General features: G+C 43.8%; 1 protein-coding gene across 1 annotated transcript; it reads left to right on the forward strand.

The window, feature by feature from the left end:
* Window positions 1-96: 96 nt before the first annotated feature.
* Window positions 97-25922, forward strand: mnd1 (meiotic nuclear divisions 1 homolog (S. cerevisiae)). Its single transcript, XM_023998370.2, has 8 exons — window positions 97-187; window positions 1159-1224; window positions 2729-2786; window positions 5154-5302; window positions 7715-7789; window positions 9873-9987; window positions 24194-24238; window positions 25353-25922. Exons 1-8 carry the CDS (start codon window positions 185-187, stop codon window positions 25457-25459), a joined length of 618 nt encoding a protein of 205 aa, XP_023854138.1. The 5' UTR covers window positions 97-184; the 3' UTR covers window positions 25460-25922.
* The last annotated feature ends 168 nt before the right edge of the window (window positions 25923-26090 follow it).

Genomic DNA, 26090 nt, shown 5'->3' on the forward strand with positions numbered 1-26090 from the left:
CGTACTGTGTAGGACTGTAGCTCTCCTAAACAGACAACAGATGGCGCCAGGGTATGAGAGGCGAGTTTAATACCCCGCCCTCCCTTCCCTTGTCCCCTTGTTGACAACCCTTGAACTACCGCGGGAAACTCATTGCTTGCACTGAAGGATAAGCGCGGTCCGTGTAGGTTATTTACATTGCATAATGGTAAGTTAGTTATACCCTTTTACAGTCAACATCCTTGCTCCATTTGAATTGCACACTGGCTAACTGGCTCAGCTAGATAGCCAATTGAAGAAGCTTTGGCTGAACTCTACAGTAGCTAACGTTAGCGAAGTATACTATAGCTAGTTAGCAGACTCACCTAAACCTAACTAGCATGTATGCTAGCTTGGCATGTCTCTGCTAAAAAAACTGTTGCGTCCATATGCTAGCTAGGACTATGTTACGTTATATGTGGTTGGCGTTTATTTATATTCACATGCTCCTTCGAGCTTGCCACGGCCCCTCAGCGAAAGTCTGCAAAGCTTAATTTACACTAATATATCAAGAGGCACTTTAAAGGGGGGGTGCAATGTCAACCCCACCTCTGTTTTGGTAAATAGCTGAGGGATGGAGATATGTAGGCTAAAAGCCAAATGTATGTTTGATCCGAAAATGTGGTCAGAATCTTCGTATAGAAGGTATGAAAAGCTCTGTACATACATGTCGTGTGCCTCTAAACTGTTGTAACAATGTGGGTGGCTCCACATTGAATTGACATGATTGGTTAACGGTAGGTGGGGGTCGAGTATAAACACGAACTCACTTTCTTGACAACTTCCTAAACAATAGCTCTGCTCTGCTAAGCTCAAGAAGTATGAAGCCCTAAAGTCTGCAGAGGCAGCATCTCAATAAATGCTGTATAGCAAATCGGATTCAAGGACTGACCATCCATGAGATAAAAATGATAGTTTTAACCATGTTTTGAGGCTATACAGTTTTACAATTTATATTGGGTTCTGATGGGCTATGACAGTTGAACTAAGCTCATGAGGAATTTATATATGTTAAATTCTTCAAGAATCAGTGAATGACTTTCAAGAATCAATTTTGAAAGTCCAAATATGTATGTACAATTTACAGATTGCCACTTTACGACTGACTTATTTGATTTATTCTATATTTTTGTCTTGCAGTCGAAAAAGAAAGGTCTCAGTCATGAGGAGAAGAGGACACGCATGATGGAGATTTTCTTCGAGACAGTGAGTTAAAGGAATAGTTCACCAAAATAACATTAGTGTCCTTATCGATCCCATAACGTGAATGGGATTTGTTCCACAAATTCTTAAATGTTAGCATGTGGAAACGGTGCCAGGGAAACTAAACCAAAGCATGAATTGCTGTCATACCTTAGCTTCTCCATAGACTGCCTACAGCAGGGTTTCCCAAACTCGGTGCACGTTTTGTTTTTTGTCCGAGCTCTTCACAGGTGACTCAAATAATCAACCGTTCCGTCTTTGATAATTTGAATCAGTTGTTTGTGTTACGGCAAAAAAAAAAAACGTTCACCCCTTGGGGTTCCGAGGACCGAGTTTGGGAAACTCTGGCCTACAGGATAAGGAAACCAATGTCATTTTGGTGAACTATCCCTTTAATAATTTGACACTTAGGTCTATTTCATAACACACATGCAGTATCACTTCAAGCTGTGTATGGAGGTCCAAGAGTATCCATGGAGAGTAGTGTGATTGTGGGAGTTTTGAGTCAGTTGGTGAAACCGGGGGGCTGGTTTCGCACTGCAGTTAGAAAGCTGCCGCGGATGCCAGGGTTGGCTATGACACCTGAGCTAAAGTAAACAGACCAAACACAGCACCTTGAGCGTGCCTCCATCTCCCAAACACACACACACAGGCTCTCCCTCTAGAGTGAAACACCCTTGGACATGTTGGGGCAGGGAACTTGGTTTCTAAGCTGGGGTTAACCAGTAGAAGAGGTTTTCAGGACGGTACATGCTGTATAGCTGATTCAGAGTAAAGTTAGTTTGAACATGAAATTCTGCACATGGGAAATATCGGTTCTCCGGAGCCCTTTGAAACTGAGCCAAACCCAAAATGCGTCCCAAATTGCACCCTTTTCCTTATTTAGTACCTTTGACCAGAACCCTATAGACCCTGGTCAAAAGTAGCGCACTACATAGGGAATAGGGTGCCATGTGCGACGCCGACGCACACTGGGGTTGAATAGCGGGAACCGGGTTACCAAGATGTCCCAACCAAACCAACTCCCTTTTCACCTGTGAAAAATAACTGCAAGAAACCAGAAGTCTGCAGTTTGACAAGTCTGCAGGGATTTCCCTGAGTAAACAACCTCTTTGTCGCACTCTTACTGGTGACTTAAAGGTTTAAAACCATAGAAATAGAATTCATTTTTAGGTGTAAAGCATACTTCATCATATCATGTTTGATCATGAGTTATAGGCCTATAACGGTTTTTGGTATCCTATAACGTTTTCCATGCCCTCTTTGATTTGAAGCAACACAAGTAAATGTCCGTTTTCACTGTCATTCCAAGAAAAAGTTGATGTTGACTCACTGAATGCATGCATATGGCCTGTAGGTGTTTTATCTTATGGCCTAGTTGAAAATGTAGAGCTTCTAGAGTATTAGTTTAGGACAGCTTGGCACCCTGTCTAACTTGCTCATACATAAAATAAATAAATATATATATATATAGTAGTATGGAGTTGTTTTTTGTCTTTCTCACCAGAAAGAGGTGTTTCAGCTGAAGGACATCGAGAAAATCGGCCCCAAGACTAAAGGAATAAGTGAGTAATGATTCATTGAGACGAACCAGATGGATCGTTTACAAGTGAAACCCGGGACTCGTGATTTATTTTCTATATAAATAAAATAAAACATTATATTAAAACATTTCCCTGCGATTCCAAGGTGCCTTTTCTATTCAGTGACGGCATATGGATCCCAAGTCTTTAAGACTGGCGTACTAAAATTCCCAGAGGTCGTTTTTCCCCTCTTGAATTTAATAGTGTTAATGTTTTTGGGCCGAGCATTCTGCGGATGCTTGAAGTAGTTCTGCGTCATTTTCTTCCCATGAATGTGCGGTCTGTGTCAACACGGAAAGGTGCCCTCATGCACCCATAACAACATAATGGTAAAATAGTCCCGACATCATCGTCTTGGCAACCAAGTCTAGCCCTAACCACTATGATTCATCCCATATTTAGGCTGTAGTATGGAGTGGGACAACACTACTGCCAAAAGGCACTAACTTCTCATAGCGATGATATAGATGAAACGGCTAAGTTTGGGTATGGGCTGAACTGCATTTGCTTGAACACACAATGAACCCTTTACATGTTGCGTGAGTGTGTCTGTGTAAATAGAGAGAAACAACTTCAATGAAAAGTACACGTTTTAAGTACTCGTTTTTGGTCCCATAGAGAAACAAAGCCGTGCTGTTTTGGTACGCACCCAAAAGGGACTTTATTTTCCTTTTTTTTTTTTTTTTTTTTTTTCAGTGGACGTTACATTAATTTGGGGAAACTTGATCTGGCTGCTCGCGACTGATTGGAATCACATGTTTTTAAAGGCCCTGCTCTGGCATCGGGATGTAGTTACGGGGGCAGGGTGGGAGGAGGGGGACTGTGTGATACACAGCAGTTTATCACACACAGCAGAGAGGGAAGGAGGGAGAGAATGAGAGGGGGAGAAAGGGAGCTAGTGGGGGAGAGTGAGATCAGGGGCCCTCTTTGAATACGTTGAAAATATATCCATCCTTTTCCTTGATGTAGCCTAATCACTCATTTCAAATCATTGGATAAGTGAAACCAAGGATTCAACTACATTGCCTTCCACCAATCCAGCTATGTTATATCAGTGATTATTTGAGGGAATTATATATTTTTAAAAGGCCCCATGAGAGAGATGGCGAGCGAGCGACGAGAGAGAGAGGCAAACGAGCGAGACAGAGACGAGAAACTAGCAAGTCCAGATGTGCCAGACTATCGAGAAATTTAAGCATGTTTGATAAATGAGGCCCCTGAAATCCTCGTTCCAGAGTTTGCTTGAACAGGGCCCATTAGTTTGATTCTCCCTGCTGCCCAACATCCTCCCAGTACTTAAAGGGGAAATTCAGTGGTTTACATATACACAGTATACTAAGTATAGCTAAAGTTTGTAGTGGCTGTTTAGAGGAAACAGAACAATGGATTACAGTTTCTCCTGGCCATAGACTGCTTTCAGGATGTGGAGCCATCTAACTAAGTTGTAAAGTACTGAACTTTCCCTTTAACACAGCTCGCTCCAAATCACACCAGATCAACTTTATTAGTGCTACGGCAGAGGAACAGAACAGTTCATGATGTTGGACTATCGCATTTCACCAGCCGCCCTCGTTCCAGATGTAAGAACGTTCTATTACGCTCGGAGGTAAAGTTTCCCCTAGGTACAGATCTAGGACCAGCGTCCCCTCCCCCAATATATCCTTAACCATTGTGGGGAAAATGCTAAACTGACACAAAAACAACTTCTAGGGGCAACTTCGTAAGCCCTCTATTACTCTCGGCTGATTTGGGATCAGTTAATAGAGGGAGGGAATACACAGAAGAGTCCCGGACTCTGCAAATTAAATCAAAGTTTTCCCTTATCGTTGTAATGAATGTAAAACGATTACGCGGCAGATGAGTGTGCTAGGGTTGCATCACTAATGACACCCTATTCCTTATTTAGTGTACTACTTTTGGCCAGGGCCCATGAGCGCTTTGGTCTAAAGTAGTGCACTATATAGGGAATAGGATGCCATTTGGGATGCAGTTTGATTCTGGTCTCGGTACATCTGGACCACAGAGTTAGAAGATCGACGCTATATGAGGCTGGATAGTATAATGGGCTTTACTCAGTAATATGACGATTCGAAACAAATCCAGTTTTCTTATGGAGTGTGAATTGATCATTAGGGAACTAGGGCACTAACACATTCCTGGGCTCTACATCAATTCACCTTTCCGTGATTCCTCACATCCTTTTCAATCGTATTGGAGGAGATGGTCCAAGGTCCCTCCACTCTGACATTTTTCCTCCAATGGGTTATGAGAAGGTGAGGACAGAGGATGCGACGAACCCAGGAAAGATTAACTGAGAAAGAGCCCTTGCCTCCCTCCTCCTGTCTGCAGCACCCATGTCAGTGAAGGAGGTTCTCCAGAGTCTGGTGGATGACAACATGGTGGACTGTGAGAGAGTGGGCACCTCCAACTACTACTGGGCCTTCCCTAGCAAGGCCCTGCACGCCCGCAAGCGCAGGTTGGAGGAGCTGGACAAGCAGGTGATTATAACAGGGGTGTATTGTGGTCTAGTGGTCTAAACCAAAGCCTGTAGAGCATACCGCTGCAGCACGGGTTAGAATCCGACCCACTGCTACAGCAAATTTCTTTCCTCTATTTATCCTATCCAATAAACACAATATGTGAGTGGGACTGCCCTCTCAATAGTGAGATCTGTCTTCTCTGTTTCTGGAATTTTGTTACCCTACTGACACCGCAGGGGAGGGGAGTATTTTGGTTTTCAACAGGGCAAAGTACACGGTCACTCCCCCACCCGACCTCTAACCTTAACCTAATTCTGCAGGTCTACTGGCCTCTCCTCCCCTCCAGTTTTAACAGCTTGCTAGACTCTTTATGGAGTTCACGCCGTGACTCACATGGTTCTTATTACAGAACATCTTAGGCCTATAGACCTCACCTACCAGGAATGTGTCCCAAATGGTACCCTATTCTCTACATAGTGCACTTCTTCTGACCAGGGCCCTATTGGATATACTTAACTAAATAACCCTATGTGCCCTGGTAAAAAGTAGTGTACAACATAGGGAATAGGGGGCAATTTGGGTCCTGATCAAAAGTAGTGCACTACATAGAGAATAGGGTGCCATATTTGGGATGCATAGTCTCAAGCCCACAGACAGACCGGTGCGTTTCCTATCCCAAATGCATTCTCTGTCCTTAGAGCTGTGGTTAACTGTACTCTGGTTTCTGTAGCTAGCACACCAAGCAGGCACACTTGTTTGCAGTAAAGCATTTGCTTTTATTGTAAGTGGGAGGTAAAGGAATTACTACTACACTCAAACAGGCGACAAGACTTACTGATCACATGTTGTGTGATCAGTATTTCATTTTGTTAATCAAATTGCACTTTACAAATCTTCAAAATAATTAAATATTGACTGTGAAGACAAAATTAAAATGTACCTAGACTGGCTTCGAGGTCTGGAGTTGAGTTTGAGGGGAGCGGTTAAGACCGCTGTCTTCAGAGCACACACACAGCCTATCATGTCGGCGTGTGTTCGAAATCCAGCCCACACCCTTCTGGCACAATCTTCTCTCCCATCTTTCCTGTCTTTCTCTCGCTATCTCTATACCCAACAAAATAACAAATAAGTAAGGAGTACATTTTCAACGCAGTATCTCATTTGGTCATGATCACAAGAGGAAGCTCTAGGATCAGAACCAAAGTAGCCTGCATCTAAGACCTAGTAGTCTCATTGCAGAGTTGTGGGGGGTGGCGGACTCGCTATCAGTAGCGGCGCTGAAGGTGGTGTTGCTTGTCACAGGCGCCAGTGTCACTTGAACAGTTGGTGGTCCTCTCGATAGCATTTCCTCCTCGTGATGACCCAGTTCCCCAGCCCCACGCCACAGACCAGACGTGGTGAAGGAGTGTACTGGGAGGCAAATTAACATCTTCTGGTCGCCAGTGGTGCCACTGATGCGTCCCGCCGCCGAGTTGGAAATTAAACACAGTGGCGTGAATAGGTGATCCTTTATCAGTGACTTATTTATATGAGAACCCTCCCGTGTCTTATTTCATGAACAGAGTACAAGGAAGGGGACTGTTTCTTTGTTTTATAGTCTGTACAGTTTTGTTAAAATTGTATTTTTAGTTATTGTTTTATCACCGTCTGAACTTTTGAAGACAAACCGTTTTAATGCGAGTTATGATGTATAAAGAGATGTCAATTAATGTGCCCCAAATGACACCCTGTTTTCTGTGTAGGGACACTGCCAATGTGTAAGTGTACTAACCAGTGCAGAATAATTTTGGATCGTGGTTCTTTGCCATGACTTTCGATTTGAGTTTTGAGAAATATTATAGCTGCCTGACTCTTGCCTTCTGTTACCATGGGATGACAGAGTTGGGGAGTAACCAGGTTTTCATACCGGTGTGTACGGTATTACCAGTGCACACAAGGGGCACTATATTTATTTTGACACACAAAACAATATCGGTAACAGGTATTTTGATCCAGGAGGGGATTGAATGTCACTGCTGTAACCAAGAAGCTTGATCTTGACATCTAGCTACTTAGCTAGAAAACCAAATGCAGAGCTGGAGCCCTGAGCTGGATATAATTTATTTGACACACCTTAGCTGTCTTATAGTTATACGTATAAGTAGCACGCACCCCCGCGGGTATTGAAAATAATACCGTTGGTATTTCGAAATACTCCGATATTCATTATAAATGGTATATCGCCCTAGCCGAATGACAGTAATGGCAGCTGTTTCATGCACAATTTAAGAATTTGATAATGTATGATATTTAGTTATGTGCATAATTTTTTTATTTTTATATTAATGTGCGTGATGAATAGTTACATGTGTCAAGTTGAAGCCCACAAAACACAACATTGATGTGAAAATTAAATGTGGTGTTAATTCAAGATCTCCTTTCTCGCCATAGCATACCGAGGCGAAGCAAAGGAAGATGTCTCTGCAGCAGGCTGTCGACAAAGCAAAAGTAGGACGTGAAGATACAGTAAGTACATTTATGCGCACATGCCAACTTTAAAGGGAAAGCAGGCCATTTATTATCCTTTATTTTATCACTGAAATTGAGTCTGTCTTACATTAAGACTTGTGAATTTGTTAATGATGAGTGATTTGTTTTCATCTGCAGTATTTTAGAGTTTTTGTATTGTAAGTTAAAAGGACTAGAATCCACACCAGTGAGAGGGGTAGGTGTGTGTGTGTGGCATATACAGTGCATTCGGAAAATTATTCAGACCCCTTGACTTTTTCCACATTTATGTTACAGCCTTATTCTAAAATGGATTAAATTGATGAAGGGGAAAAAAAATATCTACACACACAAACCCATAATGACAGAGCAAAAACAGGTTTTTAGAAATGTTTGTTAATTTATTAAGAATAAAAAATGGATGGGGAGTGTTGCTGCACAGCTATTTTCAGGTCTCTCCAGTGATGTTCAAGTCCGGGTTGTGGCTGTGCCACTCAAGGACATTCAGAGACTTGTCCCGAAGCCACTCCTGCGTTGTCTTGGCTGTGTGCTTAGGGTCGTTGTCCTGTTGGAAGGTGAACCTTCACCCCAGTCTGAGGTCCTGAGCGCTCTGGAGCAGGTTTTCATCAAGGAACTCTCTGTACTTTGCTCCGTTCATCTTTCCCTCGATCCTGACTAGTCTCCCAGTCCCTGCCGCTGAAAATCCTCTCCCCAGCATGATGCTGCCACCACCATGCTTTACCGTAGGGATGGTGCCAGGTTTTCTCCAGACGTGACGCTTGGCATTCAGTTCAAAGAATTCAATCTTGTTTTCATCAGACCAGAGAATCTTGTTTCTCATGGTCTGAGAGTCCTTTAGGTGCTATTTGGCAAACTCCAAGCGGGCTGCCATGTGGTTTTTACTGGTGGAGTGCTGCAGAGATGGTTGTCCTTCTGGAAGGTTCTCCGATCTCCACAGAGAAACTCTGGAGCTCTGTCAGTGACCATGGGGTTTTGGTCACCTCCCTAACCAAGGCTCTTCTCCCCCGATTGCTCAGTTTGTCCGGGTGGCCAGCTCTAGGAAGAGTCTTGGGTGTTCCAAACTTCTTCCATTTTAAGAATGATTGAGGCCACTGTGTTCTTGGGGACCTTCAATGCTGCAGAAATGTTTTGTTACCGTTCCCCAGATCTGTGCCTTGACACAATGCTCTACGGACAATTCCTTCAACCTCATGGCTTGGTTTTTGCTCTGACATGCCCTGTCAACTGTGTGACCTTTATATAGACAGGTATGTCCCTTTCCAAATCATGTCCAATCAATTAAATTTACCACAGGTAGACTCCAATGAAGTTGTAGAAACATCTCAAGGATGATCAATGGAAACAGGATGTACCTGAGCTCAATTTCGAGTCTCATAGCAAAGGATCTGAATACTTATGTACTGTTAATAAAGTGTTTCCCTTTCTTATTTATTTCTATAAACCTGTTTTTACATTGTCATTATGGGGTATTGTGTGTAGATTGCTGAGGATTTTTATTTAATCCATTTTAGAATAAGGCTGTAACGTAACAAAATGTGGAAAAAGTCAACGGGTCTGAATACTTTACAAAGCCACTGTATGTGTTAGCGATTGGGGGGGTCAATAGTTACATTTTGGGATATTATTTTTGACAATGTATTGTTTTGACAATATTGCAATATTCTTTTTGCGGCAGTTGACAGTACCTGCAGCAAAACACCTTCCTTCATAGCTGGTTCTCCATCTTCTTTTTAAATGGGGAGCCAATTTTGTTTTCAACACTTCTATTTCCCTGACTGATCAAAACTCATTTTCTTTTGTCTCTGTGCAGCAGACGTATGGCGAGCAATATGTTTGGAACATCGAATTACAATGAAATCACAGTATCGAATCGCAATTCATATAGAATCGTGAGAATTGCAATACATATCATATTGCACCTAAGTATGGTGATAATATCGTATCGTGAGATACCTGGCAATTCCCTGCCCTAATATGTGTTTGCAGACTTGGTGTGTTTATACTTGTGCATATGTTTGTGTGTACGTAATGTGTGTGTGTCTTTGGATTTTCACCTGTGTGTGTGTGTCCACCTATAAAGGAGGAGCGGGCCTCTCTTCTAAAGGAGCTGCAGGCTCTGAGGGAGAAGAGGAGTCATCTGAAGGAAAAGCTGGAGAAGTACAGGGAGTGTGACCCTGAAGTGATCGAGGAGATGAGTGAGTACCGTGTAACCAGCCTCTCAAAACAAGGAGACTGCCTCCCAATAATCTGACCTTTTTTCCTGAAGTGTGCTCTCGAAGTGCTCACTCAGGCTCCCGAGTGGCGCAGCGGTCTAAGGCACTGCATCTCAGTGCCAGAGGCGTCACTACAGAACCTGGTTTGATTCCAGGCTGTATCACAACTGGCCGTGATGGGAGTCCCATAGGCGCACAATTGGCCCAGCATCGTTAGGGTTTGGCCGGGGTAGGCCGTCATTGTAAATAAGAAATTGTTCTTAACTGCCTAGTTAAATAAAAATGTCCCTCCAAATGTCAGGCATTAACTTTTATCTGTACTCCTTTGGTTCTCGAGAAAGAGGCTATTTAGTATTTTATAGGTCATATCAACAATGAGTCCTGCTTTAACCACAAACTCATTTTACCTGGATTTTGAACCTTGCTCCAATTTTGTATATCTTCGAACTTTCACCATTGTTGAAACCTCCCCATACAAATTAAGTTTGGATCGAATTAATACAAGGAGGGAATCCAATGAAACATCAGGTGCCTCATCTGGACAGATGGCCCGATCCACAGCTGTTCATCAGGCCTTCCTATTAAAAGCCCAGAGGCTGAGGAGAGGCCTGGACAGCGTCCAAGAGAGAGAAAGCAATCAAGCAGCCCCATACCAGTAGCCTACGAGTCCATGCTTAAGTCTCAAATCTGGATCTGCTCCAGTGCGTAGAAATAGAATCGATAGATCGAACATGGCTCTAGTCCAGCACAAGGAAATAGGATCCATAGAACGGACACTCCTCATGATTAGAAATGGCTCATCCAAAATGGAGACGCCTTCAGATTTGTGCACTTTACTGTTGCGTGAGGCACGTAAAAAAGCCAAAGAACTGATGCACTGATAATCTAGTCATCGAGCATTCCAAACACAGTTGGTCTACCACTACGGAACATGGCTTTGAATCGGAATGCCCGTTCTATCCCTTTCCAAATCTATGCTTCCCCTCCTTGACTTCTCTGGTTTCAAGTCTTGCTCAGTTTAACCCATCTCTCTTAAAGCAGAAACTCCGACTAAGCCCATGGCTGTTATTGCGTACACAACATGTCTGACCTCTTGGGCCTGCACGAAACTTAACCGGTCGGGATTAACAGCTTTTAACAGTCTGCCCGTGTCCTGAGTTTATAGACTGTTTATTTTTACACAGCTCTCAACTGGTATAGGCACGACAAGCGATTGACTATTTGGAGTCTAAAAAGGAATCGTTGTGGTTTTAGTGTGTGTATATTTGCACCCATGTGACACTCTAAATGTGTGATTTGATTTATCTTGTCGTCCTCTCTCCTGTCCCTCGATGCTACGAGGCCTCGCTATTGAGTTGTCAAGCACATGAACAGTGCTGTCGTTTTAATAGCCCCGACACTGCACTCCACGCCTCCGCTAGTGTCACTGAAGAAGCCGTTACTGTCCAGAGTGACTTAACACACAGACTCTGAACAGAATCTTGGGGAAACAGCTGGCCCCATGTCCATTACAGGGTCCCCTTGGAAAAACAGCCCATTACCCAATGATGTACTCACACGGCTAAACCGCTACAACAGCTGTGTGGCTACCGCGACAGGGAAGTCTTTTGGTCTGTTCTTTTATGGGTTGAACGGGTTCTCTCCATTTTTGCCTGTGAAATTGCTCTGCACATCAAAATAATAGGCGCAAGCGTACCAATGAAGGCCCTAGGAGGTGTGTGTTTTCAAGTTTGTATTAGTCGTATGTACGGGATACACACAGTATACACTGCCCAACGAAATGCTTACTTGTCGGTTACTTCTCGACAATGCATCAATAACAAAGGATGCGAATACGAACAAGGTAAATGGCTCAGTAGAGTAGAATAAACATTTTAGCATGAGTGCCTTCAGAAAGTATTCACACCCCTTAACGATCTGGCCTTAATGACCATGCACTCTTATCTCTACCCGGCACCAGCCAGAAGAGGACTGCCCCCCCCCCCCCCCCCMYCMSMGCCTGSTTCCYCTCTAGGTTTCTTCCTAGGTTCCCACCTTCCTAGGGAGTTTTCCTAGCCACCATGTTTCTACATCTGCATTGCTTGCTGTTTTGGGGTTTGAGGCTGGGTTTCTGTGCAGCACTTTGACATCTGCTGATGTAAAAAGGGATTTATAAATACATTTGATTGATTGACCCCTTGACTTTTTACACATTTTGTTACAAAGTGGGATTCAAATGGATTTTGTTGTAATTTTGTCAACGATCTACACAAGACTCAAAGTGAAAAAAATTGTAACGTTTGTAAAAAGAAATATGAAAAATAAAACGCATATAATATATATTGATTAGATAATTATTTAACCCCCAGAGTCAATACATGTTAGAATCACCTTTTGGCAGCGATTACAGCTATGAGTCTTTTTGGGTAAGTCTTTAAGAGCTTTCCACACCTGGATTGTGCACGATATGCCCATTAATTTATTAAAACAATTATTCATCCATTTTCAGGTTTTGCCGTAAATTTTCAAGCACATTTAAGTGAAAACTGTAACTCGGCCACTCGGGAACAGTAACTGTCTTCTTGGTAAGCAACTCCAGTAATTTGGCCTTGTGTTTTAGGTTATTGTCCTGCTGAAAGGTGAATTCATCTCCCAATGTCTGGTGGAAAGCAGATTTTGAACCAGATTTTGCCTGTGCCTAACTCCATTTAGTTTCTTTTTTTATCCTGAAAAACTCCCCAGTCCTTAACGATTACAAGCATACCCGTAACGAGATGCAGCCACCACTATGCTTGAAATGTGTTCTATTGGATTTGCCCCAGACATAACACTTTGTACTCAGGACATATACTTGTTGCAAACAGGATGCATGTTTTGGGATATTTTTATTTTGTAAAGTCTTCCTCCTTTTCACTCTGTCAATTAGGTTAGTATTGTGGAGTAACTACAATGTTGTTGATCCATCCTCAGTCTATCACAGCCATTAAACTCTGTAATTGTTTTAAAGTCACCCATGGCCTCAAGGTGAAATCCCTGAGCGGTTTTCTTCCTCTCTGGCAACTGAGTTAGGAAGGACGCCTGTGTCTTTGTAGTGACTGGGTGTATTGATACACCATCCAAAGTGTAATTAATAACTTCACCATGCTCAAAGGGATATTCAATGTGGGGGCAATGTCGATAGGGGGAGTAGGACGGGGGACCAGGTAGCTGACTAGTGGTGGCTATTCAGCAGCTGAGGGTAGAAACTATTGGCCAGTCTTTCAGCTTTTTGTACTGCCCGTGTCTGAGTGATTTGAAGCGGGGAGAAAAGGATGTGGCTGGGGTCCCTGATGATCATCTTGGCCTTCCTGCGACACCTGGTGTTGTAGCTGTCCTGTTGAGCAGGCAGTGTGCACCCAATGGTGCATTCGGCTGCGCGTATCACCCTCTGAAGAGCCTTTCGGTTCTTGGTGGAGTTGCCGTACCAGGCCGTGATGCAGCTTGACAGTATGCTCTTGATGGTGCTCCCATCAAACACTGTGAGGGCCCTCGGGGACAGGCCAAATTTCTTCAGCATCCTGAGGTTGAAGAGTTGCTGTCGTGCCTTATTCACTACGGTGTCTGTGGGGTTAGACCATTTCAGCTTCTCTGAGATGTGTACGCAGAGGAATCTGAAGTTATTGACCGCCTCAACGACATCTCCGTTCATGAGGATGGGAGCTTGTCTAGCCTGGTTCCTCCTGAAGTCCACAATTAGCTCCTTTGTTTTGCTAACGTTGAGGGAGACGTTGTTTACCTGGCACCATGCTGTCAGAGTGTCTACCTCCTCCCTGTAGGCTGTCTCTTCGTTGTCTATGATCAGGCCTACTACTGTCGTGTCTTCAGCAAACTTGATGATTGAGTTGGAACTACCCATGCAGTCGTGGGTATACAGAGAATACAGGAGGGGACTGAGGACACACCCTTGTGGGGCCCCCGTGTTGAGGATCAATGTGGAGGAGGTAATGTTGCCTACCTTCACCACCTGTGGTTGGCCTGTCAGGAAGTCCAGGACCCAGTTGCATAGGGAGGAGTTCAGACCCAGGGCTGTGAGCTTTGTCATGAGCTTATAGGGCACTATGGTATTGAAGGAAGAGGTGTAGTCGATGAGCAGCATCCTCACATATACATCACATGCATATAATCCTTTTGTCCAGGTGGGTAAGGTCAGTGTGCAGTGCAACGGCGATTGCGTCGTCGTAGGATCTGTCAGGGCGGTAGGCGAATTGGAGAGGGTCGGGGAGGGAGGAGGTGATATGGTCTTTGACTAGCCTCTCAAAGCACTTCATGATGACTGAAGTGAGAGCTATTGGTCGGTAGTTATTCAGTTCAATTACTTTCCATTCCTTGGGCACAGGGATGATGGCGGACATCTTGAAGCAGGTGGGTATAGAGGCCTGAGCTAGTGAGAGATTGAAAATGTCAGAGAACACAACAGTCTGCACATGACTTCTGTGAATTGTGGATGTTGCTGAGGGGAGGACGGCTCATAATAATGGCTGGAATGTATCAAACGTGCTTTCCCTGTGCTTGATGACAATGACTCCATTCCAGCCATTCTTATAAGCCGTCCTCCCCTCAGCAGCCTCTACTGACACAATACCTGTTAGCAAAGGTGTCAGCAAGAGATGACGTGCTTGCAGGGATTTGTGGTCTTGCATGATGTCTACTTTGAGGCTAATTAGCATTTTTGAATCAGAGTAAATAGAGCTGAATATATTGATAAGTCACCTTGTCTGGTAGATTTACATGGTTATCAAAGCGTGACGCCAGGTTAAGCCTACACGAAAATCCCCTATGGGGAAAAATGAATGGTGGAAAAACAATTGGAACCATTTCTCTGTTTGACTGCTAGGTTTTATAGGTATTATGACACCTCCCCTATGGGGCTCTTATAACAAAGGGGTTGAATCCTTATTGACTCAAGACTTTAACTTTTTAATTATGAAAAACATAATTACACTTTGACATTATAGGGTATTGTGTGTAGGCCAGTAACCAAAAATTCTAATTGTATCAATTTAAAATTCAGGCTGTAATACAACACAATGTGGAAAAAGTCAAGAAGTGTGAATACTTTCTGTAGGCACTGTAATACAGGAAGGCACAATTTATAGTCCAATATTTACACATGATTGGGGGACTGGGGGACAACTGTTAATTGTACAGTATTTTACAATCATAATAAGAGTCTGGTAGCAGCAGATGTGTGTGTGTGTGTAGCATGAATGTATGTCTGAGCATGTGCATGTTCGTGTGCATTGCAACCACTGAAGGCATCTTCCCATCACTTATTTGTCTTGACTGGTATCTGAACCCCCCCCCCCCCAAATTGGACTGGAATTGGTTTCTAATTGTGGCCCGTCTACTGTGGCTCCCTGGTGAAAGTGGATGCCGACCGCTCCTCCCCACCCTAGCCCCCACAGCCCGTCCCATGAGCGCTGAAAGACGAGTCCACGGCGAAATGTCAAACCCTCACCCTGTGTGTGTTCTGCTTAAGTCTGAATGATGAGGCGTGAAAGTCGAATAACGCGATCCAAATCCTACAGACGCACGGCACTCCTAGATTCCCCAGATTGATTGATGGAGGGAGGGAGACAGAATGAGCGGGACCTCCCCTATTCTGGTGCCCCCCGCTAGCGGGTTTACCCACATGTCCTTCAGGAACTTATTGATTCTGGTGACCGTTGTCGGCGGTGCGAACCGAAATCCCCGGCGCAGGCGGATGCCAAGGACGACTCCACCTCCGCCTCTACTGCTTCGCCCTCCTCCCTTTCACCACCGTCTCTGTCTCCCCCCGCAGCTGTCTCGTTGCCGGAGGGGCTATACAAGGCTGGGCATTTATCCCCGTGTACATTTTCAGATAATCGTCTCCACGTATCCCATGAAACGCTAATTGTATTTCCAAAGCTGCTAGTGGTTCTCGTGAGGTTACAGGACACCGTGTTGTGTCTAGGTTCAAATGGGGTGTGGATTCAGCCTGCAGTGTGCTGAGACCAGGCAACCCTAGAGAGTCAGGGTCTGGTCTAGCAGAAGGCTGTGGGCATAGGGGTTCATTTAAGAACCTACTATTAGACTTGCTATCAAGAGATTTTGACACTTGATACAACTGAGTTGAACTGAATTCATTAATCCCATTTTTACATTGAAGGACTCCAGTCAAGGGATACAAGTAAAACATTAAAAGCAAATAGACTACAAACCTCAGTGGACATTTGTATAATAAATAATACAAAACCATATGGTAAAAAAACATGAACATTATTCTGTACTGTAAATATTATGCAGCTAAGCTAAACTTCGCTGTGTTGGCTCCTACAGGTGAGTCTGCTTTGAGTTAACAATGAGTCCCTAGCACTGATATCCTCGTATTTGGAGAAGCTTGCTGGTGTTTGAGTTATGGATAGGCTACTTTCGCACAGATTTCCTGCATTGTGTATCATGCGAACTCTCCAAAAATAGTTCCATCTCTGCACAGTCCTCATCCTTGCCTTGATAACTGTAAGGTTCCCCTTGCGCCCCGTGGTCAGTGGGAAGCTGTCCACTCATTTCCACATCACTTCTTTGCGTCTGTCAGTCAGACCAATCCAGAATCCCCTTGTCAATTCATTCATGGATAAATATCTCTTACCCTCTGCTGTTTATGATCACTAGGCATGCTCCTCTCCTTAGACAGTCTTGTCGGCTTTGCCCACAGGATTTTGTCTCAGTAGAGATGTAGTACACACTGGAGCTGAAATGGCTCCATCCAGAATATTGCTCTTGCCCATAGAGCTGAAGATCATCGCTCTCATCTTGCATCTGATCTCTTGGTCGGCTCCTTGATGCTAGGACCATGACCCCTGAGGGTCTCTGTATTAACATGGAGATCCATCATCTTTTCCTCTGCCTCACCACTGTCAGTGGTGTCATAGATACTCCGATATCTCCACTACTTATCTCACTGAGTTACCCCAACAACAACAAAAAACATCTGCACTGTACTCTTGCATGGTTCTCTGCTCAACTCTAATTTTATTGCTCACGTTCACATATTTTGCACATGTTATTGCTGTTCCTAGCTCCAACAGTGCTGTAATACCTAAACATACAAAGCTCTGTGTGTCTGACAGTATTGTCCAGTTAGGTAGTACGATCCATATCTCCCTCAATAAACAGGAGACTGTGATAGGAAGACACTGACTTTGTGAGTGTTTGTGGCTGAGGTGGAGCCTTGCTCTGCAAAAAATAGCTTTGACCTTTTGAAAACAATAGCAAAAAAAAAGTTTTTTAAACAATTTTCCCACCTTTTTAAGCAAATGTTCAAAATGACTGAAACTCATTCTTAAAAGCTCATATTCTGTTCAATCATATTCCAATATCCCTGTGACTTCCTAATAGAAAGTTACCTCACTTTCAGGGCTCTCCGGTGCGACCATTTTACTCCCATATGTGCCTAAATATTTTAATGACCAGTAGTTTTGTTATCATCTCTTAAGTGTGGAGACAACTTGGGAGTAGCTGACTCACTTGACTGTTGACGTTGATTGAGAAAACCACCAGTGTAATGGAAAGTAACAGTTTTTAGAAATGTTAGAAAATAGAATTTACATAAGTGATGACACTCCAAATTGAGCTCAGGTGCATCCAATTTCATTTGATCATCTTTGAGATGTCACTACAACTTGATTGGAGGACACCTGTGGCTAATTCAATTCTTGGACATGATTTAGAAAGAAACACACCTGTCTATAGAAGGTCCCACAGTTGACAGTGCATGTCAGAACAGAAACTATACCATGAAGTCCAAGGAAATGTCTGTAAATCTCCCAAGAGAATTGTGAGGAGGCATGTATCTGGTGAAAGGTATAAAACAATTTCTAGAGTGTTGAAAGTTTCCAAGAGCACAGTGGTCTCCATCATTGGGAAATATGGAACTACCCAGACTCTGCCTACAGCTGGCCCACTGAGCAAATGGGCAAGAGGAACCTTGGTCAGGGAGGTGACCAAGAACACAATGACCGCTCTGACAGAACTACAGAGTTCCTTGGCTGAGAAGGGAGAACCTGCCAGAAGGACAACAATCTAAAGCACTTCGCCAATCTGGGCTTCATGGGAGAGTGGCCAAACGGAAGCCACTCCTGAGAAAAAGGCACATCACGGCATGCCTGGAGTTTGCAAAAAGGCACATGAAAGACAGATCATTAGGCAAAAGATTATGTGGGCTGATGAGACAAAGTAACTCCTTGGCTTGACTGCGAAGCACTATGTCTGGAGAAAACCAGGCACAGCTCATCACCCGTCTAACACCATCCCTACTGTGAAGCATGGTGGTGGCAGCATTATGCTATGGGGATGCTTTTCAGCGGCAAGGACTGGGAGACTAATAAGGATAGAGGGAACAATGAATGGAGCCAAATGTAGGCAAATCCTTGATGAGAACCTGCTTCAGTGTGCAAACGACCTTAGACTGGGTAAAATATTTACGTTCCAACAGAACAATGACCCCAAGCATACAGCCAAAGCCACGCTGGAATGGCTTCAGCACAAGAATATGAAAGTCCTTCAGCAGTCAAGCCAAAGCCCAGACTTGAATCCCATTCAAAATCTGTGGAAAGACTTGATTATTGTTCACCGCCGCTCCCCATCTAACTTAACATAGTAACAGAGAAATTCTGCATGGAAGAATGGGAGAAAATCACCAAATCCAGATGTGCCAAGCTGACAGACATACCCAAGACGACTCAAAGCTGTAATTACAGATGACTCAAAGATGCTTCTACAAAATCTATTTAATCTATTTTTATTCAGGCTGTAACACAACAAAATGTGGAATAAGTCATGGGGTATGAATACTTTTTGAAGGCACTGTAAGTACCCCAGTAGTGTTAGGTCATTTTATTTTTGAAAACTCAAACATTGAACAGATACTTTAAATTCAGCAATACAGTGTCTCCAATGGATGTGTTAAAAGTAAATGGTGGTACTTCAAACCTAAATGTACATGTGAGCCTGCTTTGACTTAGCAGTTGGCCCCTTAGCAATGATGGGTTTGGAGTTTCAGTTATTCATATGCTACTTTCTCACAGATCCAAAGGTGCATTTCACTGCATTGTGTATTATGCCAGCTCTCCTCTGGGGCAGAAATAAAAGTCCTTCGCTCCACGCAGTCCTTTTCCTTGCCCTGATAGCTGTTAGGCTCCCCTTGCGCACTGTGGTCAGTGGGGTGCCGTCCACCCGTTGCCAGGTCCCTTCATCTCGGTCAGTTAGACCAATCCCGAATCCCTTGTCGATGAATTCATGGATAAATGCCAATTCCTCTCTGCTGTTTATGATCACAAGGTCTGCTCCTCCTCTTAGATGGTCCTGTCTGCACACCTCCCAGGATTTAGGATAAACACTACCCTGACCATCATGAGAGGTAGTAGAAACTGGAGCTGAAATATCTCCATCCCCGTTGAGAATATTGCTCTAGCGCAGAGCCCGTAACTGGTCTTTCTCAGCAGAGCAGTGGTTTATAAAAACACTCACCCAAAAAATCATTCCATTATAGTGGACATGCATGCCTGTGATCCCAGCCAGTAGAAGTATACACAGCCACCCCAGACACACTGCAGCAGCTCTTTTCACTGAGATCTCCGAAACGATATACTTGTTGTCTCCTTGGGGTGTTTCCCTCTGTCTCAGTGCTGGGGTCAATGCCTCTGAGGCTGCCTGCACTGCACACACTAAGTATTGACAAGATGTTGCTGTAGCTATTTACGCTCCTCTGCCTCACCGCTGTCTTTTGTTGTCATAGATACTCTGACATGTGCATGTACTACCGATGGCTTGCTGATTCAACCAAAATGTCTTTACTGCTCTTTAATACATGTCTCTGATCTGAATGCGATTAAACTGTGCGGTTAGGGACTTCCTGTGTTGTACCAGGAAGAGAAAGTCTAAAATATGTGACTGGCTGTAACGCGGTTATTGTCAACTTGAGGCGGCCTCATCAGTATGAGTATTTGAAAAGCCTGTATCAGTCAACAAGCTCATGTCCATTTTTACCTGCATTTCCCTTAAGGCTTGAGTAGCTTCAGCACCAGCTATTAGATTTGCTTTCAAGAGATCTTGATACAACTATGGGTTAAACTGAATGTATTAATTTTATTTTTAACATGTTAAGTATTCAGTCAAGGGGTACAATTCAAACATTAAAAGGAAATAGAGTACTTCAATTGACATTGATAAGAAATCCATACAAAACCTTTAGGAAAACAAAACATTAACAGCACTCAATGCAGTTAAGAAATGCAGCTGAGCCATACATTGCTGGCTTGGTCCCTACAGGTGAGTCTGCTTTGAGTTAGGAGTTAGCCACAGGCATGGATGACCTCCTATTTTGAGAAGCCAACTTATAACTTTTGTGTATGGGCTGGCTACCATCTCACAGATCCAGAAGTGCAATTTCACTGCATTCTCCTCTCAGGTAGAAAAATGGGTCCATCACTCTGCATAGTCTGCATCCTTGCACCGAAAACTCAGGCTCTCCTCTTGACGAGTACCCTGTAGACAGAGTTGTGTCATCCGCCAATGTTTATGATCACCAGGTCTGCTTTCCTCCCAGGATTTAGTCTCAGTAGAGATGAAGTACAAACTGGAGCTAAAATGTCTCCATCCCAGTTTCTCTAGCCCAGAAAGCTGACAATCACTTTATTATAGTGGACACTCAGGCCTATGATCTCAGCCAGAAGAACAACAGCCCCAGACACACTGCAGCAACTCTGGACGGTCTGGAGTGCTGATCTCCTGCTCGGCTCTGGGGTGTTGCCCTTTGTCTCAGTGCTGGGATCATGACCCCTGAGGGAGCCTGCACTTCTGTAGACATTGACAAGATGTTTCTGTATATATTGATATTTACTCTCCTCTGCCTCACCCCTGTCAATGCTGTCTTTTGTTGTCATAGATACTCTGAGACCTCTCCATGTACTACCTATGTCCTTCTGATTCAACCAGAATGTCTTCACTGCTGTCTAATACATGTCTCTGCCATGTGTATGTGCAGAGACATGCGAGGTTGGGGACTTCCTGTCATACCAGGAAGAGAGATGCGTCTATATATGTGACTGGCTGTAGCACGGTTATTTTAAGTTGAGGCGGCCAGATTGCTCTGCCAAAAAAGCGGTTGAAGAGTGGGCCTAGCACATTCACATCATTGAAAAGGATGGCAAAAAATACTAGTTCTGTATACACAGTATAACTGCAGGAGTGAGACATCTAACTTTTTTATAAATTTTTATTTATTTAACCTTTTATTTAACTAGGCAAGTCAGTTAAGAACATATTCTTATTTTACAATGATTGCCTACCCCGGCCAAACCCTCCTCTGACCCGGACAACGGTCAGCCAATTGTGCGCCGCCCTTTGGGATTCCCGATCACGTCGGTTGTGATACAGCCCTGGATCGAACCAGGGTCTGTAGTGATGCCTCTAGCACTGAGATGCAGTGCCTTAGACCGCTGTGCCACTTGGGAGTCCAAAACTTCTATCTAACATGTGGTTCTTCAATTGACCCAATAGGGTTTAAAAAATAAACTGTTACCTTTGCTGTCAAAGGTAAAATGACTCAGAAAAGCACTGTATGAGTTTTCTTTTATTATAATGAACAAAAATACAAACGCAACATGTAAAGTGTTGGTCCCATGTTTCATGAGCTGAAATAAAAAATCCCATACATTTTCCATACGTACAAAAACCTTCTCAAATTTCGTGCACAAATTTGTTTACATCCCTGTTAGTAAGCATTTCTCCGTTGCCAAGATATTCCATCCACCTGACAGGTGACCTTCTGCAGTTTGGCATCGTAACCGACTTCAGTGGGCAAATGCTCACCTTCGATGGCCGCTGGCACGCTGGAGAAGTGTGCTCTTCAGTGTTTCAACTGTACTAGACAGAGATCCTGAGGCCCATTGTCGTGCCATTCATCCGCCGCCATCACCTCATGTTTCAGCATAATGCCCCATGTCGCAAAGATCTGTACACAATTCCTGGAAGCTGAAAATGTCCCAGTACTTCCATGGCCTGCATACTCGCCAGACATGTCACCCATTGAGCATGTTTGGGATTCTCTGGATCAACGTCTACGACAGCTTTTTCTAGTTCCCGCCAATATCCAGCAACTTCGCACAGCCATTGAAGAGGAGTGGGACAACATTCCACAGACCTCAATCAACTGCTTTATCAACTCTATGCGAAGGAGATGTCATGCTGCATGAGGCAAATGGTGGTCACACCAGATACTGACTGGTTTTCTGATCCACACCCCTACTTTTTATTTTATGTGACCAACAGATGCATATCTATAATCCCAGGCATGTGAAATCCATAGGTTAGAGCCTAGTTTATTCATTTCAATTGACTGATTTCCTTATTATTCATTGAAATTGCTGTTTTTATATTTTTGTTCAGTGTAGCTGAAACTAAGAGCAGATTACTTCAAAAACCTGCATCAGTCAACATGCTCATATCCATGTTTAACCTGAATTAGAGTTGTTAAAGCTGGACTAGCTCCAGCAGTTTTTAATTGATCTACACCGCTGCTTGTCTTAACTTGCTATCCTTTTACCCGCATCAGAGAGATCAAGGATCGCTAAACAGAACTCCCTTCTAAAGCACAGCAACTCTTGCCGTTATTGCCAGGGACAACATTTACACACACATGTGCTATGGATATACTGTAATTCCGCTATGGATGTTTAATCTTTGTTATAAATTCAGGGTTTAGTGTTAAGACTGGACCAGCGTCAAATCTGTTAGTAATTTGTGTGGACATAAACCTTGATTTATGCTTACTTACGTTAAACATTTATGCTTACTTAAACACTTGAGCATTTTATGCTTACTTTTATTTCTTTGCACATACAACCTTTTCTTGTAAGTTTGAGTTGCCCGTGAAATCCAGTTGAGCAAGCAAAAGAGGGGAAATGAAATTTGCAATTCAAAGTGTGGCCTCTGACATGTCAAGTTTGTTCCCCATAACCTGTTTTGTTTTTAGTTTCCTCTCTTACATGAGAAGACTCACTTATTGTTACTCATTTGACCATTTCCCACACAGCCTTTGATTAAACCTGTGTAAGTACGTTGACTTGGACATAGTTACTGTATGTATTCTTTGGTCTCAATGGGTTTGGTTAATTAGTTGTAGTTTAAGAGAGTGAAGCGGTATAGCTCTGTCCTTTTCCTGATTGAGCCGTATTGAGTTCTTGTTCTTTGGGGACATAGGCCTGTGACTTGCATGACAAACCAAAAAAAAGGCCACAGAAATTACATTTGATTTTATTTATTTCAGATGACTGTTGCATTCGTTGCTACAGCAATAGGTACAAATCACATTACCCCCTGCCTCAACTTGCTGATCCAAAGCAAGATTTCCTTTCTCTTCTAATAACCACTCAGCATATCATCACCTGTGTTGAAAATCTGATCCAGGAACGGCCCCTTCGAGGGCATCTTTTCCCTGGAGACGGAGGTGTTACTTGGCTTCCAGAGAACAATGCGGCTTTGGCCAAGCTTATGTGGCCCATCTCCCCCTTGGCTGGCGCTCCCGTGCCCCTCTGCCAAGAAATTGGATCTCCAGCACTGCAATCTTTCTTCGGCGCTAGGCTGGGTAGCATGTTACACTGACATAGCAGATTGATCTGCCATCTCCCCCGAGCCACGGCTATTCACAAAGGGCTGTAATGGATGGGGCACACAGGGTAACTCTCACTTTGGAATTGAAAGTGGTTGGAGTGCGCTCGAGGTGATGGATTGGCTTGGAAACGGCGTCACGGCTGGGGAGTCGGACTGCGGGAGGGATTTCTCTGGTCAGAGCATTGGAAAAAGAAACGCACTCCCCCGCATAATATACTGTTCAGCCAAAGGGCTCGACTCCATTTCAAGTAAAACTGGTTTGTGTAGTAGTGTATAAACGTACCCTTTGTTTCCTGTAGTCAAGTGATATGTAAGAGTTTTATACTAAATGCATCGTCTGGTTTCCCATACCCAAATTACTCCTGGACTAAAATGCATGCTCAATTACAAATGTCTAGAAAGGGCTTTTTTTTAAGTAGGCACGGTGTCAGGGATACCTACCCTCAATGTCTGATTTTGTTTTTGGTCTTTGTCCAACATTGCAGACTTTTGCATAAGTACAGTACCTATGTGTTGATGGTAGGTTTGTGTCTTGCAGGAAAGTCCAATGTCACAGCTAAAGAGGCAGTGTCCAGATGGACAGGTAAGTCAACTGAAAGACAAAACCTGACTAATACGCACAACATGAACAGACCGCTAGACTGTATGGACATTGCACTGGGTTGGATGAGTCAACGTGGTGGAGGCAAAAGCCACACACACTCACCATTACTGGCCATTTTCACTCAAAACACACACAAGAAATCCAGACAAACACACAAGTTTTTTTCCCCCGGACACTTTTTTTGAGTCATGTAGGAAAAAAACGTTAAAGGGGCAATTCTCTGGGAATCCCATTCTGTAATGACAAAGGTCTTGTTTGCCATCACAGAAAACAACACCTGAAGGTTCTGAAAACCCAAAGTACCTACTAACTAACTAACTGCAGCCCTAAGCAYTCCCCATTGTGGCCTGTGTCAACTCCCAACATACCCAGCACAGGCTTCCTGGACACTACGTGAACCCGGCGGTAACCTGGCGCGACCAGTGACCTCAGGGTGATTATGATCGTGGGGAGGCACTACAGGGAGTTAGGGGCTGCTAGGTGGTGTGTAGTGAGGAGCAGGGTTAGTGTTTACATACCAGCTATAGTGTTGCAGTGGATAACTCCCCTTAATCTACGGCCCTTTCACACTGGGTGAACAAACACACACACACACACACACACACACACACACAGGCTTTCCCTCTCACTATCACACACAGCCTTGCATGCACACACACACCCCCAGGGTTCACACCACCACCCACTCTGTAAATACAGTGTCATTACATGACGTTAGCGATTGAATGTTATCCGGCCTGGGTTTATTGTTAAGCCTGACAAGTGAACTTAAAGGTGCAATTAGACCTATCCATTGATCCTGCGGGCCCCAGGGAGGGAAAGTGCTCTGCTAACCTTCTCATATTGGATCAACATTTACTCACAACAAATCTCCATTTGGCAACATTGAGGTCACGTCAGAATTGTTTAAATTTAAGTTATATTTGTTGTTGATCTGTTTGATGAATGATAATGCGACGCATCAAAGTGAGAACACCAATATGCGCTGATCCCATTGGTCAAATTAATTCATTTCACAGTCAGTTATGAATGAGATCAGTGAGAAATATCAGTTAATAAAGTAGTTTTCTAATCATTGTATTTTTGTCCGCAGATAACGTCTTTGCCATCAAGTCGTGGGCCAAGAGGAAGTTTGGTTTCGACGACGGACGCATCGATAAAGCCTTCGGGATTCCTGAAGATTTTGATTACATGGACTGACTGCACAATCAGTAATTTCAATGAATTGTTTTTGTTAATTGAGTGACCTCCATTGCACACAACGCAAGTCAAACATGTTACTTTATGTTGAAAGGACACTAAATCCACTCAGGCAAGCCCCCCAACAAACAGTCTTATGTTTTCCGTAGTTGACTCGGAGCAGCTGCCATTTTGGCATTCGCTCAAGGCCCTTGCAGGTGCAAATGCTGCTTATGTGGAACCTGAGAAGGCGCTGTGCTAACCTTTGGGCTGTTCCGTGGTGGTGGGGGGGCCTACTTTTGGGACACCTGTTTGCATGAAAATCGAGAGCCCAGTGTCGTTGACGGAAATTAGCTGTGTACAGCACTTCGACCCCCCCCCCCACACACACACACTCCACACACAGAAAAAGAGGCGGCACATCAAACACCCATGCGATGTTAAAAATCTAATCTTCCCTGATTTAAACAGATGGAAATGAAAACAGCCACTCATGTTGTTTTTGCTTCCCCCCCCCATGTCCCTTATCTCTCTCTTCATAATTTACTTTGACAAAAGAAGCATCTGCCACTGTGGCACCAGGACTGACTGAACTTGCCTTATCTCATGTTTAAATCAAAAGACAGAGAGGGTCGTTGTGGACAAAAGGTGC

This window comes from Salvelinus sp. IW2-2015, linkage group LG13, assembly GCF_002910315.2.
Source record: "Salvelinus sp. IW2-2015 linkage group LG13, ASM291031v2, whole genome shotgun sequence".
Classification (NCBI taxonomy): Eukaryota; Metazoa; Chordata; class Actinopteri; order Salmoniformes; family Salmonidae; genus Salvelinus; species Salvelinus sp. IW2-2015.

What these genes read in the sequence shown, in the direction of transcription:
- mnd1 (XM_023998370.2), top strand. An exon ending in TGAAGTGATCGAGGAGATGA is followed by an intron (nt 9,988 to 24,193) that starts GTGAGTACCGTG and finishes TGTGTCTTGCAG; the next exon opens with GAAAGTCCAATGTCACAGCT. An exon ending in GGCAGTGTCCAGATGGACAG is followed by an intron (nt 24,239 to 25,352) that starts GTAAGTCAACTG and finishes TTTTGTCCGCAG; the next exon opens with ATAACGTCTTTGCCATCAAG.